This window comes from Pteropus vampyrus, unplaced genomic scaffold (genome assembly GCF_000151845.1).
Source record: "Pteropus vampyrus isolate Shadow unplaced genomic scaffold, Pvam_2.0 Scaffold212, whole genome shotgun sequence".
Taxonomy (NCBI): Eukaryota; Metazoa; Chordata; class Mammalia; order Chiroptera; family Pteropodidae; genus Pteropus; species Pteropus vampyrus.
Genome location: NW_011888993.1, coordinates 717,159 through 733,230, shown reverse-complemented (window position 1 = coordinate 733,230; position 16,072 = coordinate 717,159). Strand labels below are relative to the sequence as shown.

Sequence of the window (16,072 nt, the reverse complement as noted above, 5' to 3'; positions counted from 1 at the left end):
ACACACGTGGCCCGGGCACACGGGCAGTGTCACTCAGCCGTGAAAGGGAGGAGGCACTGACACTCGCCACGACACGGATGGACCTTGAACGCACTGACGCTCAGTGAGAGACGCCGAACACACAAGGCCACACAGTGTGTGATTCCGTTTACGTGAAACATCCAGAACAGGCACGTACGTCCACAGGGACAGAGAGTAGGTGAATGGGTGTCGAGGGCTGGGGAGGGGGATGGGGCTTCTTTTGGGGGTGACAAAAACATTCTAAGGTGAGATAATGGTGAGTTGGACACCACTGAAAATACAGTGACGACCCCGGGAACGTAATGCTGTAACCGGGTGGGTCGCACGTACGTGAATCGCATCTTAACAAAGCGGTTTTTAAAAAAAGCACGCACTTCGCATTTGGGAGACCTGAATTCAAACTGCACCCCCATGGTTCTGGGCCATGAAATGTCCCCAGGTCGGGTGTGTCTAGCTGCACCACACAGATCTCTGAAGGTGGGGACAAGGACAGACCCGCTCAGCTGACTTGCGTTAAACACTGAGGGGCTCCAGACGGGCCTGACGCTGGCTGCCCTAGAAAGAACAGTGACAGAGCCAGCCTCTGGGTTTGGGATTTGCAGGCTGACAGGCGACAGTGACTGCATTGAGTGTGACATCAAAATCGTGCAAAACAGCGCGGCGGGTTTAACCAGGCAGCGGGCCGGGGGAGAGGGGCCCAGAAGAGGCTCCTGTGGTCGGGGAGCAGTCTGACATCCCACGAGCGGAGCGAGAAGAGCTCGAGGCCACGAGGGGAGGGCGTGAGCAAGTTAAGGCCACAAGGCCGGACAGACAGCCCGGGGAGGGAGAGGGAGGCCGACAGTGCGAGGGACCGAAGGCCACGTCCAGGCCTGACTGGTGGGCTGCCCGAGGAGGGGGCCACGAGCCAATTTTAGTTTTCTTTAAAACTGCCCAGGCTACTGAGTGGAGACAAATAAAAGGCCACAGGAGCGGGGGTGGGGGTTAGGCCTGGGAGATGGGAACTAGCACCCCTGGACCCTGGAGAGCCTCCCACGAGAGAGAATTAGGGAGACTGAAGCCCGCCCGCCCAAAGCCGGGGAGGGCGAGGCAGAGGCGGGACGGAGCCTGGCCTGCAGGCCTGGCCCTCGACATGGCGACGCTGGCACACTGAGGCCTCAGGGACACACGGGAGCCCTGTGGTGAGAATTCAGGGGCCCTCCATGGTTCCCAGGAAAACGACTTTTGCTAGAGACCTGCGGTTGGGGGTTTCCTCAGCTTGGGGTGCTCAGTCACGTGACGTCTCTCGGTCTTTTGTCCCCACATCGTCAGGCTCTACAGAAGGGACTCGGGGCACAGGTTTTATATCTGTCTGACCGAGCACCTCGCTCCCCCCACAGGGACCAGACAGGCCCCAAGGAAGAGAGAAGGCTCCAGCTGGGTGGCCATGAGGACAAGTGACGGCAACAGCTTACCCGGGGCACAGGGGGACCACGAGGAGCACAGCAAGGGGCCAAGTTCAGCTCTCAGAGAAAACAAATACCCCCTGGGACACAGAAAGGGGTGGGAAGGGCTCCAGTTTCAAGGTCAGCACCCAAGCTGGCTCTTGGAGCGGGGTGCCATTAGACACGCTGTCCCCTCCGGGCCCTCAGATGACACGCCTGTGAGGACCAAGTGTGCCAGGTGGCCAAGTGAGCAGGGCGCGCAGGGGAGGCGGCGGCATCCGCTGGGTGACTTTAACCCCGTCAGTGCCTTCGCCCAGCACGGCACCCAAGGGTGGTTATTGTCACCCCAGGGTCAGGGTCCGAGAGCTCCCTGCCCTGGTCTTACCTGTGTAGGACACCTCCACGTCAGCCAGTGCCTTGAGCGTGCTCTCGTAGGACACGTCCTCGAGCTTCTGGGAGCCCACGCGGTCATACACGCGCTTGGTCTGCTCCATGAGCTCCACCGTCAGCTCCCCGATCTGCTGGGCACTCAGGTCCCACCTCAGGTAGTTCACCACGGGGCAGGGGGCTGCCGTGTCCAGGGCGGCTCCTGCGCAGGCTGCACGGAGGAGACAGAGCCCAGGCCGGGTGTCTGCTTCACATCCGGAATGAGGGACAGAGCGGCTGGGGGCGGAGGGAGAGGACCGCCATGTCCCTTGCAGATGGGCGAGGCCCAGGGCTTTGTGCGGATGCACAGGGTGACCGGTCCTGCAAAGCAGGCAATTCTGCACCTAGGGGACACTGGGTGATGTCCGAGACGTCTGGGAAGTGGCTATCGTGACTGTAGTCTGATGCTATTGCGCTCAGGGGGTGGGGCCAGGGATGCTGCTCAACATGCCACAGTGCCCCGCCAGGTTCCCCCAGAGGGTGACCCGCCACAATGTCAGCAGTGGTGAGGTGCGCGTTCATGTATACCTGCCTTCCTCTCAAAGAATAACTGGATTACGGGGTGCGACCCCTGACCTCCCTGCTGTGACACGTGACACTGGTACCGATTACCTAAAATAAGGGGGATCCTGATCACTGAACGCCCCGAGCTGTACAACTTCCAGGTGGGGTTCAGAGCGTAAGCTGTCCTGCGCTCGCCTCCTCGCCAAATTCTCAGACAATTCTCAGCTCTGCATCCCACTCGCCATTTCACGGGTGGGCATCCTCAGGTTTGGAGAGAGCAAGCCTCCTGCCACGATGACCCCACAGCCAGCAAGTGGGGCTCACGCCCGCACGGTCTGACTGCCCCGTGCTGCGAACCGGCGCACTGGACTCACCCCACCTCTGCAAATCCGCACATCTGGGCTTCCTGTGCCCATCTCAGGGCTCCACCCTGCACTCAGGATTCAAGTTCAAACTCTTTGTCAGAGTCTACACCATAGGTTGACAAACCATGGCCTACCTGTTTTCGTACAGACTACGAGTTAAAAGTGACTTCACGTGGGAGGGTGTGTGACTGCCAAGTATAAACCACGTGGCCCTTTCCATACCGGTTTGCTGACCCCTGATCCACATTGTCCAGACTCGGCTGGGTCCTGCACGGCAGGTTAGGCCAGCTGGCTTTGCCAACTGCTCTGCGTCCAGCCGCACTGGCCTTCATTCCCCAGGTCTTCCTGCACGTGGTGTCTGCAGGTGAGTCCCACCTGCCCGTCTTCCTTTCCACATTCCTCTCCCAGAGGCCCACGCCACCACATCCCTACAGCACCTACAGATCTGGAATGGCTACACCTGTGCCAAATTATCTGTTGAGTTAATGAAGTGGGTGTGGAATGAGTGATGAAGGGGCTGCTCCAGGAAGCCCCCAGCGGTGCCTCATCTTCCCCTTCTGGCACAGTGGGAGCTGAGCTGGGCCAAAGTGGTCCCGGACACCCCATCTTGGAACACTGGGGGTATCTGCAGGTGCTGCTGACTCGGACCTGTGTTTGGTGCCTCTAGGGAAGGGCCTTATCAACATTAGAGGCTGGGTCATTCTCTGGGGTGAAGTGCTGAGCAGATTCCCTGGCCCCCTACTCACTTAATACCAGGAGCACCCTCAATCATGAAAACCACGGATGTCTCCAGACATCATCCAGTGTCCCCTGGGGGGGCACAGTCAGCCCAATCGCCAACCACTGATATACACTAAGAGGAGAAAAAAGGCTTTTAAGTCAGCACAGGTCAGATTTTGTGGCCAGACTGCTGCAAACTTAGGGAAAGTCTGTTTGCAGAGTATTTGGGATTTCAAAACTGCCGAAAAGGGACTGTATGTCTGTATTAAATTCGGTGGTAAAGAAGGGCTCCGGGGCTCGGGGAAGGTGGTCAGAAAAGCCTCCTGGAGGAGTGAGAATCTAAACACTGAGCAGGCCTATTCATTCCATAAATATTTACTGACTGACCCGCAGCTAACAATCCTGCAGCAAACACGGGAGACAGCATTCCTGCCTTCCTGAGTCCTCCAGAAGCCTCGGTGTAATTATGATCATTAATACAATTACCACCATCATAGTAACAGACTGGAGAATGAACTGGGGGAGGACATTCCAGGAGGCACCACACAACAACCTGGGCAATCTTCTAAAACCCCGTAAAGAGATCACGTTGCTCTCCTAACGAAAACCCTCCCCTAGCGCCCATTTGCCTTGAAAATAAAAGCTGTGATCTGGCCAGAATGGCTCGTTACTCTCCAAACGCCGTACACTTCTGCCTACCAGCCTTTGCCCTCACAGTTACTGCCACGTGGGCCGTTCCTACCCGAGGCCTTCACGGGACAGCTGCTTCTCCCGCATGGAGCCCACGCTGAAATGCCACCTCCTCCCAGAAGCCCTCCAGGGCTGCCCTCTCTAAAGAAGCGCCACCGGCCGCGGCACTGACCGCTCTCTAAAGCCCTCGCTCGCTTTCTCGCTTGCTGAACGTAGGTATCGGGCTCTGGAACTTCGTCTAGAACTCGTGGTCTCCCCCACAGTCCGCCCCGGGGCCCGACCCGTCCTGAGCAGGTGGAGTTAGTTGGCTGAGGGAGTGAAGCTCCGAAAAGCTAGTTCATTCATTCTGCCACCGAGTGGACCGGGTCTCCGGCTCGCCGAACTCCCCACCCGCCAGGGCTACGGTCACTCAAGGGTCACTCGGCTCCGCTCTTAGGCCCAAGTCACAACCCCAGGAGGCACGAGGGAGCAGGGGGCGCCAGGGTCCGGTGAGCGGGGATGCACCGAGGCGCGGCCGGTACCTGCGGGGGGCTTCATGGCGGGCGGGTGTGCACCGGCGGCCTCTCCCTCCACCTGATCCGCGTCCGGCCGCCTCAGCCGCGGCGGCCAGGAACCTCCGTCCGCTCCGTGGCCACAGCCGTCCGGACTGAGTCGCCCGCCGCCCGCGCGCCGACAGAATGCTGGGAGGGCGCGTGCGCCGGAGGACGGGGCGCGCGCCCGCCTCAGCTCCTCCCACACCCCGGCCGGCTCGCGGAGGCGCGGGCGCGCTCTGCGCATGCGCCCCGCAGCCCTCCCTGCCTGTCATTGGCTCTTGGCGGCGAGGGGGCGGAGCCTTCAGGGTGGAGGAGGGGCGTTTCCACGGAAACCCGCACACACAGGGTTTCCTGAGCCTGGGAGCTTCGGAACGTTAGTGGTTATGTCCGCCAGTATTTCTCCGCCTGGGCTACTAGTCCCCGTATTTTGTGCTTGCCCCCTTTCCACCTTAAAACGAACAAACAAAAATCCCAGAAACGAAAGCAATTATCACCGAGAAAGCTTCAGTAAGGAGATCTAGAACTTCAAACAATGGGTGTTTTGGAAGTGTGGTAACCTGACCTACATGCAGTGTCGTCGGTTAAAACAACAAAATCTTAAAGTGTCTGAGGTACCCGGAAAGAAAAATTTACTAGAAATAAACTCGGGGGAAAAAAATCCCACCTCCTTTATTTCTGTAAATAGGACAAAAAATGAATCGGGAAAAACTTCTGTCAACTTTAGCACTAGTGGTCAGTTGTGAGTCAGTCGCCTTAGGGAACTTCTCATCACTCACCCTCTATTAAGCACACCAAGTTTAATTCCATGTCAGTCTTTGTTTTCACTGTTCCCTGTACCTGGAGTGCTTTTCCTTATCCTCCAAATCCACATTTAAGAGTCCCTTCCTAATCATCGCAGCCAATTCACCTCCTCACGACCACGACAGCCTATTTTTTCTTCACAGCGGGGAAGTAATTTATGAGCTAGGTTACTATTTCATAATCTGTCTACCCCAGTACAAGCTAATGAGGGAAAACACTTTGATAGTTTTTACAGTTGGCTTAAGATATTTGCTGGCTACTAAGCACCTGCTGTGAACAATCTCTGTATTCCTTAACACATTGGATGAATGGAAGAATGTATTTGTGGGTGAGTGAGTGGGCGGGTGAATAAATGAACAAAGATAGTGGATAACAGTTGCTCGCATTCAGAGCGCCTGTGACGTTCTAGGCGCCCGAGACCCAAAAGCAACTGCACCACGTGGCCGGCTCAGCACCACGTGAACGGCTCCGCCTACTCCGCCATAGACAGTAGTCAGCCACTGTCCCACCATGCTCCGCTCCATTCCCGCTCTAGAAGACAGTCAGCCCTGATTTCCGGCCTCCATTCGGTCGCAGAGGTCAGTTGCCCTAACGACCAGCTCGTTCACGCCTCTAAATTGCGTCACTTGCCCCCACGCCCGCCGGGATAATTGCCGCGCCTGCGCAGAAGGACAGGCCGAGCCGGACGGCGTCTTCCGCGCAGGCGCGGCGCTCGGGGGGCGGGGCCGGGAGCGCCGCGGTGCGCAGGCGCAGCCGTCGGTGGGTCGGGGTTCGGCCGCTTGAGAGGTGAGTGGGGGGCTCGGCGCTGAGCCAGGCGAGTCTGGGGGTCCACTGCTCGGAGTTCCCGGGGCTCCAGGGCCCGTAAGGGGAGGTCAGGCTGGGGCTGGGGCTGCCGCGATCCATGGGGTACTGTGAGGGGGCGGCGCGTAGGGGAAACTGAGGCCAGGCGGCGTCGAGCGGGCCCTTGCTGGCCCCGGCTTCCTCATTCGGACCCCAGACTCCGGAAATACTGGTTCTCAGGCCTGTGGGTGGACAACAGGACGTAGAAGCGCCCTCGCTCGCTGAGTGTCCGTTGCTCCCCAGAAACACGGTTCCTTTGAATCGGGGGCCTCCATTCGTGGTGCTCTTATCGGGGTTCCCGTCGCAGCGCCGACGCTCTCCACCTGGGGGACCTTGACCAGCCTCTCGATTTCTCAGAGCCTCAGTTTTGCCCTCTGCAAAAGGGGAGTCGTCACGGTCCCTTCCCCGGGGATCGGGGGAGAGTTCAAGCCGTAGAGCCCAGTGAAAGCTCAGAGGGGTCATCAGTCAGTCTCACTTGACACGTAGGGTCTTCGGGAGAAATCTGGTCTTGAGGACCTTCGCCACCACCTCTGACTGGCCGCGTGAGCTTGGGCCAGTCGCTTTTCCTCTCTGAGCAGCATTTTGTGTGTGCAGTGGGGACTGTAGACACACGTGCCTGCTAGGGTCATTGTGAGGTTGAATACTCTAGAGCATTTTCCAGTGAGGTTCCTGGTGCTTGTTAAGAGCTCACTGGATGATGGCTGGTTTTGTGATTTGATGTCAGAAAATGTGTGTATCCCCTGCATCTGGGAGTGAGTGACGTTCCTGTTTTGTGTCGTTTCTGCGATTATTTTTTAGGTTGTTTTTCCTCTCCCTAGACCAGTGGTTTTGTTCCCTCTAGGAGACATTGGGCGATGGGGTCGTCTGTGGTTATCGTGACTGGAGGGAGGGGGCCCAGGGATGCTACTCAACACCCCACAGGGCCCAGGATGCCCTCCAGAGAATGGATGGGCCGTGAATGTCAGCAGTCCCAAAGTTAAACCCTGCCCTAGACTAGCGGTTCTTCACCAGCAGGAGCTCTTCAGGGAGAGGGGGAAGTGAACCCCCAAAACCACATGCAAGGTTTTGATTGCACACCCAGTTTCGTCGGGAGAGGAAAGGGTACTTTGGAGCTTAAGCTCTGGGCCTGGGTTCAAAACTCCTAATTTGTGTCGTCTTAACCCGGTGACCTTATCTTTCTAAGCCTCGGTTTTTCCTTCTGGAGAATGGGGTTTCTGTGAAGCAATCGAGGGTCTCGCCTGGCCGCGATCAGGGAAGCACATCTAGCTGCAGCCTGTTTTAGTAAGTGAAGTTTCGTGGAAACAGCCAGGCCCAATCACACTCACCTCGTGTGAGTCGCTGCCACAGGGACCTTTCCGCCTGCAAGATTGAAGAAATTTACTCTGGGGCTTCTCAGAAAATGTTGGCTGGCTCCTGAAATGAGCCATCGCGTGTACAACGCTTAGCTCAGGGCCCGGAATGTCCTTGGCGCTCTGGGGGTTTCACCTGCTCGTCACAATTTAGTTCTTCTGGAAGGGTGAGCGGCTCTAGGTGGGGTTAAAACCCGGCCCCCGGGCTGTGTACAATCCCACTGGATCCTGCTTATTTTTTTGCCAAGAGCCAGCATTGGCTGAGGTGCAGAGCGCCCGGCGAAGCCGAAGGCATAAAGGGGACTGTGAGTAGGGAAGCGAGACCAAAACTCTAATGGGGAAACGACCCAAAGAGAGTGACTTCCCCAAGGGGCCCGGGTGTGTGGCTCCGAATCGGACAGTGACCTCTTGTTTTCCTGAGTCCACACAGATCAAACGCCCCCAAGCACTGGGGTTCGAAGGAAGATGATCTGTCCAATGGCTCCCAGTCTGCTGGGGTGCCACACTGGGGCTCTGCGGGAAGATGAGGGTGTCCCGGTCTGTCTCAGGAGGTGGCCTTGCAGCTCAATGGTGAAGGGGTAGTGGGTTTCCCCGACGGGTCGGAGGAAAGGTAAGCAGCAGTTTTGATCAGAGCACAGAGGGTTTGGATGGGCCCAGCAGGTGACATGCCGTGGCAAGGGGCCGTGTGCTCACACTCATGGTGTTTCAGGGCGCTGTCGAGGGTTTGTAGGCGTGCAGGGCATCCTGGCGTCATTTTGGAAGAAAACGGCCGCACTTTGGGGGGTGCGCTCAAACCCAAGTTCTAACTTTGGGGCAGCATTTCTGGGGTACCTGAGGGGTCCTAGGTTGGTGGGGAAGGAGCTCCGCCCCAGCTTGTGGGCACTGTGTCTGTGACAGGGCTGTGGATTCGGAGGCGGGACGAGCACCCACAGAAGGGGCGGGCCGTCCTTCAGAAAGCAGGTGCTTCTCCCTGGGGTGTGGGGGGCGGGTTACTAGTTTTTAGTAAGGTGTGCCGTTTTTCCCTTTTGAATGGTCAGTTCTGGGCAGGGAAATAAAAGGACTAGAGACTAACATTTTTTTTTTTAATGATAAAATGATAAGGTAGACCGGACGCTGGAAGGGATTCTGAAGGCACCAAAGAGGGGCAGGCTCAGGACGCCCGCGGGCCACAGGGCCAGCGTCCGCCCACCCTCCCCAGGCTCGGCCCACACCCTGCGCCCCGGGCGGGCCTTCCGAGAGCACACACAGCTCTCCCTGTTCAGAGAGACAGTAGGCCTTTGAGAATGTCGTCCAGCAGCCAAGGCCCTGCCCGTTGTGATTGTTCCAAGGGACGCCGGCGCCGTCACGGTGTCAGGGTGGGCCCGGCTCTGGGGAGCAGAGGTTTGTCCATCTCAGAAGCCCCGCGTGCAGCGCAGGTGCGCCAGCCGGTCCGCCCTCCGCTCTGGCCGTCTTGGCTGGCGTGAGAAGCCGCAGTTTCCAAGGACCACCGGGTCGAGCACCGTGCCGGGTCGGCCGCTGCCGCTGTCCCTTTTCTGTACTTCTGAAACCCAAATTCTCAGCAAACGGGAGACTTCTGAAAGCTTGCAGCAAAGTCATTTGGCCAGAAAATCTGACTCGTGCTGACCTAGAGCCTGTACTTTTCCCATGAAGCGTCTGTTGGTGATTTTCACCTGGGGATGGTCTAGCCATCTGTGGTTGTCACCAGTGGGGTTCCTGGCATCGAGTGGGCGGGGCCAGGAAGGCTGCCCAATGCCCCACAGAGAACAGCCCGTCTCAGCATCACAGTGCCGAGGGGGGACCCTGCATTCATTATTTGGAAAAATGTTGAATATGATCCCTGCTCACCTAGACACCAGGATAAGTCCCCGATGGTCGGACGGTCACTCCAGGGGACCCCAGCGTGCGAGTCGCCTCTCCCCTGCCACTCAGGCTGCATACTTAAATGCATGCAGCCCCCTGGCACCTCTGCAGGTCAGGCGGTCCTGGGGGTCAGTGGGACCCCTTAACCCAGGGTCTCACCTGGGGTACTCCTGTCCCCTGCACTCTGCTCCCAGGGACAATAGGTAGATGCTAGGACGCTGTCACCACCCCCTGTGCACAGCAAAGTCCCTCACACAGAGAATGAGCCACATGGCAAAAGTGCCTGCGTGGGAACCCCGCACTAGGCCATTGAATTTTCCCAACAGCCTGTGAAGACGCCTCTGTTATCCCATCTACAGAGGAGAAGAGTGAGGACATTGGCTGGGATTCTTCCAGATGTCACACGGGGACAGGGAAGATGATGTGCAGCTGGCCTCAGGCAGAAATGGCTGCGCCTTAGGCATCATGACTTCAGACCTCGTCCTCAGGGAAATGGACGACCCTCCCCATCATCCGTACCCCAGGCCCAGGGCAGGCTCCAGGGGGGCCTCGACTTGTTGACACTCAACGTGTCACATGGGGGGCCAACTTTTGGGAATAACATCAGTAGCCCAGTAGACGCCTACCCGGCAGGAGTGCAAGCTTATACTAGAGGGCAGGCGAGAGTTGCCACAGGTTAGTTCACTGGGAACAGCATGAGTAAAGGCCCTGGGGCACCTAGGGCCAGGGACATTGGAATTTCCGAAAGCGTGCCACCAATGAGTGTGACTGTTTTTCTGGTTCCTAAACCCTCAGTGACCCCTTGGGAATCACATCCTCCAGTCTCAGCTCAGTCCGGGAGGGCAGAAAAAAGATATGCTGACATTTGGGTCTCCTGGGAGGAGAAGAGACCACACATACACCACGAAGGCCAGCGCGGACCTTGTGTGAGCCAGTGCTGGCTCCAGAGGGTCCAGCAGGGGAACCGTACTCAGCATTGGTGCCAGAATGCTCGGAAGGAGTCCAGCAGCTCAGCGAGTGAGCTCGCCTTGCCACCTGTCTGATCCTCTGACCCACTGTGTAAGATCTGGCACACCTCCATCTAGGTTGCCCTTAGTTATTCGAGGGGAGGGCGTCAGCAAACATAAAGGCCCAGGTGGTAGATGCTGTCAGCTTTGGGGACCACGAGGCCAAATCAGACATGCTACGTGGGCACTTAGAGGACGCAGGAACATAAAAGCCGTTCTCAGCTAAGCAGGCAGCTGCCCAGACATGGCACTTGACCGGTGATTGAGAACAGACTGCAAAAGGATCAGCATCTTGGGATCTCAAAGGGTCACTTCCTAAGGACAGGACCTTTAAAAACAATTTTTTTTTTAATTATAGTAAAATCCCACAACATAAAATCGACCACCCTAACTTCTGTTGAGGGCACAGCTCAGTGGCCTTAGGCACACGCACAAGTCGTGCAGCTATCCCCAGCGTCCACCTCAAGGACTTTCTCATCGTCCCATGCTGACACTCTGTCCCTGTTACACACTCACTCCCCCTGGCTCCGCCGCCTACTCCGTGTCTCTGAATCTGACTCCCCGGGAACCTCCTGTGAGTGGGGTCACACGGGACGTGTCCTATGTCTGGCTTATGTCACTGAGCATAATGTCCTCCAGGTCCACTCACGCTGCAGCGGGTGTCAGGATGCCGGTCCTTTTCAGGGCTGAGTGACATTCCCGCGTGTGGCTGGACCGGCTTCCGTTTATCCGTCATCCGTCCATGGGCACTGGTCTGTGTCCACCTTTGAGTCAGAACGTGTCTGTAAAGCGAAAGCGTTCTCGACGTTGTGGGCCGCATGCATGTCTCCTTGGCGTGGAGGCCACAGACTGGCCAGCTGCCCTCGGGACCCTCCGGCTGGGAGGTCGCCTCACCTTTGGGACTCCACCGTCTTCAAACAGGCGGGTTTTAGTGGTCCTCTGTGTGTCGCACCCAAGAGCCTCTGGATCTGGTACTGGCCGTTTGTCCTCTGGGCTCTGGCACCTTCTGGTTCCAGGGACACTCTCAGGCCAAAGGCACTTGTGTGGCTCAGGCTCGTCGTGTCCAGAAGTGGAGGCGGGAAGCCCGTCGCCGTCCCCGCCGTCCCCAAAGAGCTTTCCAAGGCGGCCGTAGCTCCCCGTCTGGCCATGCGAAGCACAGCTGTGTCAAGTTTTTCCCTTTTAACAAATCGAGATATAATTTATGTTCCGTGAAAATCAGTAGATTTTAGCAAATTCAGAGTTGTGCAGCCATCACCAGCAGTTCCAGAACATTCTGTCGCCACTTCCTGTCTGTGGGTGAGGCCTCGTGTGTCCCGCTGCTCCCACTCCCTTTTTTAAGAAGCAGTTGTCGGTGAGCTTCGTTCCCTGTGAATGGGAGACAGGCTGAGCGGGTGGCCGGCGTCACTCGCCTCGACCAACCTTGGGATGCCACCAGGTGCTGGCATCAGCCCAGTCTGCCGTCGGTCAGCTCGTAAAGCCTGGGGTAGGGACCTGCTCTTCTCATCTCTGGCCAGAGGCGAGTTAACGAAAATACTCTCAGGTGTCCCGTTTCTTGGCGTCTTGGGGTGCGGGCTGCTCACCCCACCGGAGATGTCTCGGGGGGCCAGCATGCTTCACGCCATGGCTCCCAGCGTGCCAGGTGGATGCCAGAGGCCTTGGGCAGCACGTGGGTCCCCATCCTGCACCTGTTTCCTCTCTAAAGGGGAGTGACAGTGCCCTCAGGGGTCGCTCTGTGGTGGGAGCAGGGTGTGCCGTGCGTCACAGGCCCTTGGGCAGCGGACCGCTCATTTATTCCCCCAATAGGCGGGTACTGAGGCCCGTCGTGCTTTATGGGGGGCTGTTGTGGGTACTATGAGAGGTTGAGCAACACTCCTGGCTCCTCCCCCTCAATGCCAGTGGCACCCCGAGCATGACAACCACAGACGGGCCCAGTGTTCCCAGGGGCAGGGTCACTCCTGGCCTGGGAGTATGGCGTGTTGCAGAGGAGCCTGGAGGCGGCCCTGCGGTGGCCTGGAAAGGGACTGCGCCCCATGGGGCCTTTCAGTCTGCTCGCCCCTCCCCCCATGACACCTGTCTGACCCCTCATGTCCCTTGGAGGCATCAGGACTTGGACACTCAGAGTTCACAAACCTACAGGGCTCCAACCCATGTGAGGTGGCCCCTTGAGTCCCTGGGGACCCCGTGACACCCCTCCCCACGCAGCTGGTGAAAGGGTGGTGACTGCCAGGCCCACAGCCACGTCCTCAGAGCAAGGAGGCAGGACTGCCGGGGCGCTCCGCCCGCCTGCATGCCTGAGGGCAGGGGTGCTGTCTGGGGAGTGGGGCACCCCCTGCGGGGGCCTGACCCACGCTCACGCCCGGCTGGGGTCTGCAGCTCCTGGAACCCCGCATTGGCTCCACCCATCCCAAGATGGATAACAAGAAGCGCCTGGCCTACGCCATCATCCGCTTCCTGCACGACCAGCTGCGGCACGGCGGGCTCTCGTCCGACGCCCAGGAAAGCTTGGAAGGTGCGTGGGCCTCCTGCCCCAGGAAGAGGGTCCCGGATGCCCGCCCCACACCCCCACTGCTGTCCCCCTCCATCCCCCACCTTTCTCCCATCGGTGCATAGGCCCACCCCAGGGCTGGCGTGGCAGGCCAGCACACTTGGCCAGCCATGTCCTCATTTCACAGGCAAGGCCACCGAGCCCCGGGCAGGTACAGGCCTGAGCCCCCCGTCTCCTAGCCCAGCGCCCCCCTCCAACCACATGGTGCATCCCCTCGGTCAGTCAGGCCAGGCCTCTTGCAAGAGGAGGGGACAGGCGCTGGTGTCCTGGGGCTCTGGGCTGTTCTGTCCCACGTGCCATTGGTCCAGCTGTGAAGATTGCAGGGATCTGGCCTCGAGCTCCAGGTTACGGCCGGGTTCTGGGGAGGCCTGGCACCGTGTCCCTGGTGTCTTACCCACACCTGGTGCTCCAGGCTGGGCTCAGCCACCCTCCCTCGCTGGGCGGCCCCAGCGTTGTGACCCCACAGAGAGCCTTGATGTCACCACCAGCCTCTCTGGGCGGGGACAGCGTCTTGGCCCACACTTCCTGCTCACAGGGCTGGAGGGCATGTCCGGGTCCTGACGGAGGAGCCCACGCCAGCCCTGGGGCACGCGCCGCACGGTGCCTCTGCCAGCTCGCGTGACGGACGCCGAGCGCAAGCCCCGCCCCGAGCCCCACCGTCGACGCGGGGTGCACTCAGGAGAATTCCCCCTTCGCCCTCGCAGTTGCTATCCAGTGCCTGGAGACCGCTTTCGGGGTGACGGTGGAAGACCGTGACCTCGCGCTCCCTCAGACTCTCCCGGAGATATTTGAAGCTGCCGCCATGGGCAAGGTGCGCTGCTGGTTGCCCGTGCCGCCATGATGAGGCCTGCGTGCCCCTTGGGCCAGAGGGGTGGGGCCCTTGGGTGGCTCAGGGTGCCGGAAGTGGAGGGCGAGGAGGACAGCGGGACTGCCATCTTCCTTTTCCGTCCAGGAGATGCCGCAGCACCGGGACCCAGAGCGGACCCCGCCGTCGGAAGAGGATTCAGCCGAGGCGGAGCGCCTCAAAACCGAAGGTAGGACATGAGCTCTCCCCCCACACCAGGACCCAGGGCCGCGGGGCTGAGGTAGGCCGTCCCCACTCTGTGGCCCCAGGTGGGTGCTGTCACACCTCGGCCGGCAGGCCAGTCTCTCGGGGGTGCCGAGGGGCTTCCATGAACACAGACACGTGGACGTGAAGAAGTCGATCTTCTCACCCAAGGGGGCACATAAGTGGTGCAGCCGCTATGTTAAACACAATGACCGCTCGTGGGCCCAGGGGACACTCAAACGCACCCACAGAGGTGCTTGTACTTGAATGCTCATGGCAGCACAATTCCCAGTGTAAACCACCCAGGTGTCCACACGCATATCCACCCACATGGGGGTGTGTCCCTCGGCCATGAAGAGGGCGGAGGGGCTGACACTCGCCATGACGTGGACGGACCTGAACACATGACGGTCAGTGAGAGACGCCGGACACACAAGACCACACGGTGTGATTCTACTTACGTGACGTGTGTAGAACAGACACATCCACAGACGGGAAGTGGGTGCATGGTTGTTACAGGATGGGGAGGGTGACTGCTTGTGGGGATGGGGTTCCTTTTTGGGGTGACAGTATGTTTTGGAAAGAGGGGTGATGGTTGCACATCTGACTATACTTAAACAGCGCTCGGCTGTGCATTTTCAAAGGGTGACTTTTGTGGTACATGAATTACGTGTCGTTAAATTGGGCTGTTTCTGGGGAAAGATGCAAAAGTGACTGCATTTGAGACTTAACGTTCCTGGACATCACGACCGAAGCTGTGGCAGCCTCCGTCACTGAGCGCCGGCTCCGGCTCTCAACCGAAACCGCACCCCTCCCCCCTCGCGCCAGGGTGCTGCATCCTGCCCCCTGAAATCACAGACCTTCAGCTAGCCTGGGAGCGCTGCGGCCGACGCCTCAGCCCGGTGCTCTCGTGCGAGCAGCCTGTGCACGTTTTTCTTTCTGTTTAGGAAACGAGCAGATGAAGGTGGAGAACTTCGAGGCCGCCGTGCACTTCTACGGCAAAGCCATTGAGCTCAACCCCGCGAACGCCGTCTACTTCTGTAACAGGTACGTGCCGGGCCCCGGCCCTGGCCCCGCGCCCCGGCAGGAGGGAGACGTGTGCACTACGGGACAGCGGTACCCCCGGTCCCACGGACGCACGTGGCCGGCGGCTGCAAGGGGCCAGTCAGAGCTGCTAGAGACGTTAAGATGAGTGGCACCATGTTCTGCACAGTCGCACAGCCGAGGAAACAGCCAGAATCGGGGTAGCGTTTCACGTGCGTGCCCGTGGCACGTTGGCGATGGCGCGGAGCCGTGTCTGGCTGGTGCTTTTTTTTTTGCTTTTTTTTTAATTAAACATGTTGGCGTGACGTAGGTACGTAATGTTACGTGAGTTTCAGATATACAGCTGTGCACGTGACGTCCGCATAGTCCGCTGTGTTCACCACGCTGCCTGGCGTCCTCCCGTCACCGTGTCTTCGACCCTGATCTGTGCATTCTAAGGGGAAGCCACATGAGCTGCCACGTGGCCGCACTGTGGGAAGTGCCAGGTTAGGGGCGGAGCGGAAGGCCGGGGCACACGCGGTGTGGAAGCGGTGGAAACACACTGCGGGAGACACCAGACGGCGTGTCAAATGGCCCACGTCGCTGCGGGCAGAGGCGCTTTTTCTGTTTCCTTTCTTTATCGACTTAATTTTTCCTTACCTTTTTTTCGGAGAAACAATTCTAGATGTGCAGAAAAATTGTAAAGCGGCGTGGACTCCCCTGCCCTTTCGTGGCCTGACTGTGGTTCACTGAGTCTTTTCCACGTAACACCTCACTGCACCTCAAAACAAAGTGGAAACGTAAACCTTGGGACGGCGAGAAAATTACCCCACCGAGTAGGCCGAGGGCTTGGACGGCGGCCTCGGGCCGGGCCTCCGTTGCGTGTCACCCGTCCTGCCGTGTTTGGCTACGTCAGTGG

The 16,072-nt window shown here is 58.8% G+C and overlaps 2 protein-coding genes across 2 annotated transcripts in view; one reads left to right on the top strand and one right to left on the bottom strand.

Moving 5' to 3' along the window:
* THOP1 (thimet oligopeptidase 1) overlaps nt 1-4,843 on the bottom strand; it is a 17,276-nt gene extending 12,433 nt beyond the window's left edge. The window contains exons 1-2 of the mRNA XM_023538112.1: nt 4,669-4,843; nt 1,788-2,040 (exon numbers count right to left, since the gene is read on the bottom strand). Of these exons, the coding sequence (XP_023393880.1) occupies nt 1,788-2,040; nt 4,669-4,684 (269 nt within the window). The 5' untranslated portion in view covers nt 4,685-4,843. The remainder of the gene's footprint in view (nt 1-1,787; nt 2,041-4,668) is intronic.
* A 1,317-nt stretch (nt 4,844-6,160) lies between these two features.
* Nucleotides 6,161-16,072, top strand: part of SGTA (small glutamine rich tetratricopeptide repeat containing alpha) — a 16,299-nt gene continuing 6,387 nt past the window's right edge. The window contains exons 1-5 of the mRNA XM_011372646.2: nt 6,161-6,267; nt 12,911-13,046; nt 13,787-13,893; nt 14,035-14,116; nt 15,078-15,273. Coding sequence (XP_011370948.1) covers nt 12,947-13,046; nt 13,787-13,893; nt 14,035-14,116; nt 15,078-15,273 — 485 coding nt within the window. The 5' untranslated portion in view covers nt 6,161-6,267; nt 12,911-12,946. The remainder of the gene's footprint in view (nt 6,268-12,910; nt 13,047-13,786; nt 13,894-14,034; nt 14,117-15,077; nt 15,274-16,072) is intronic.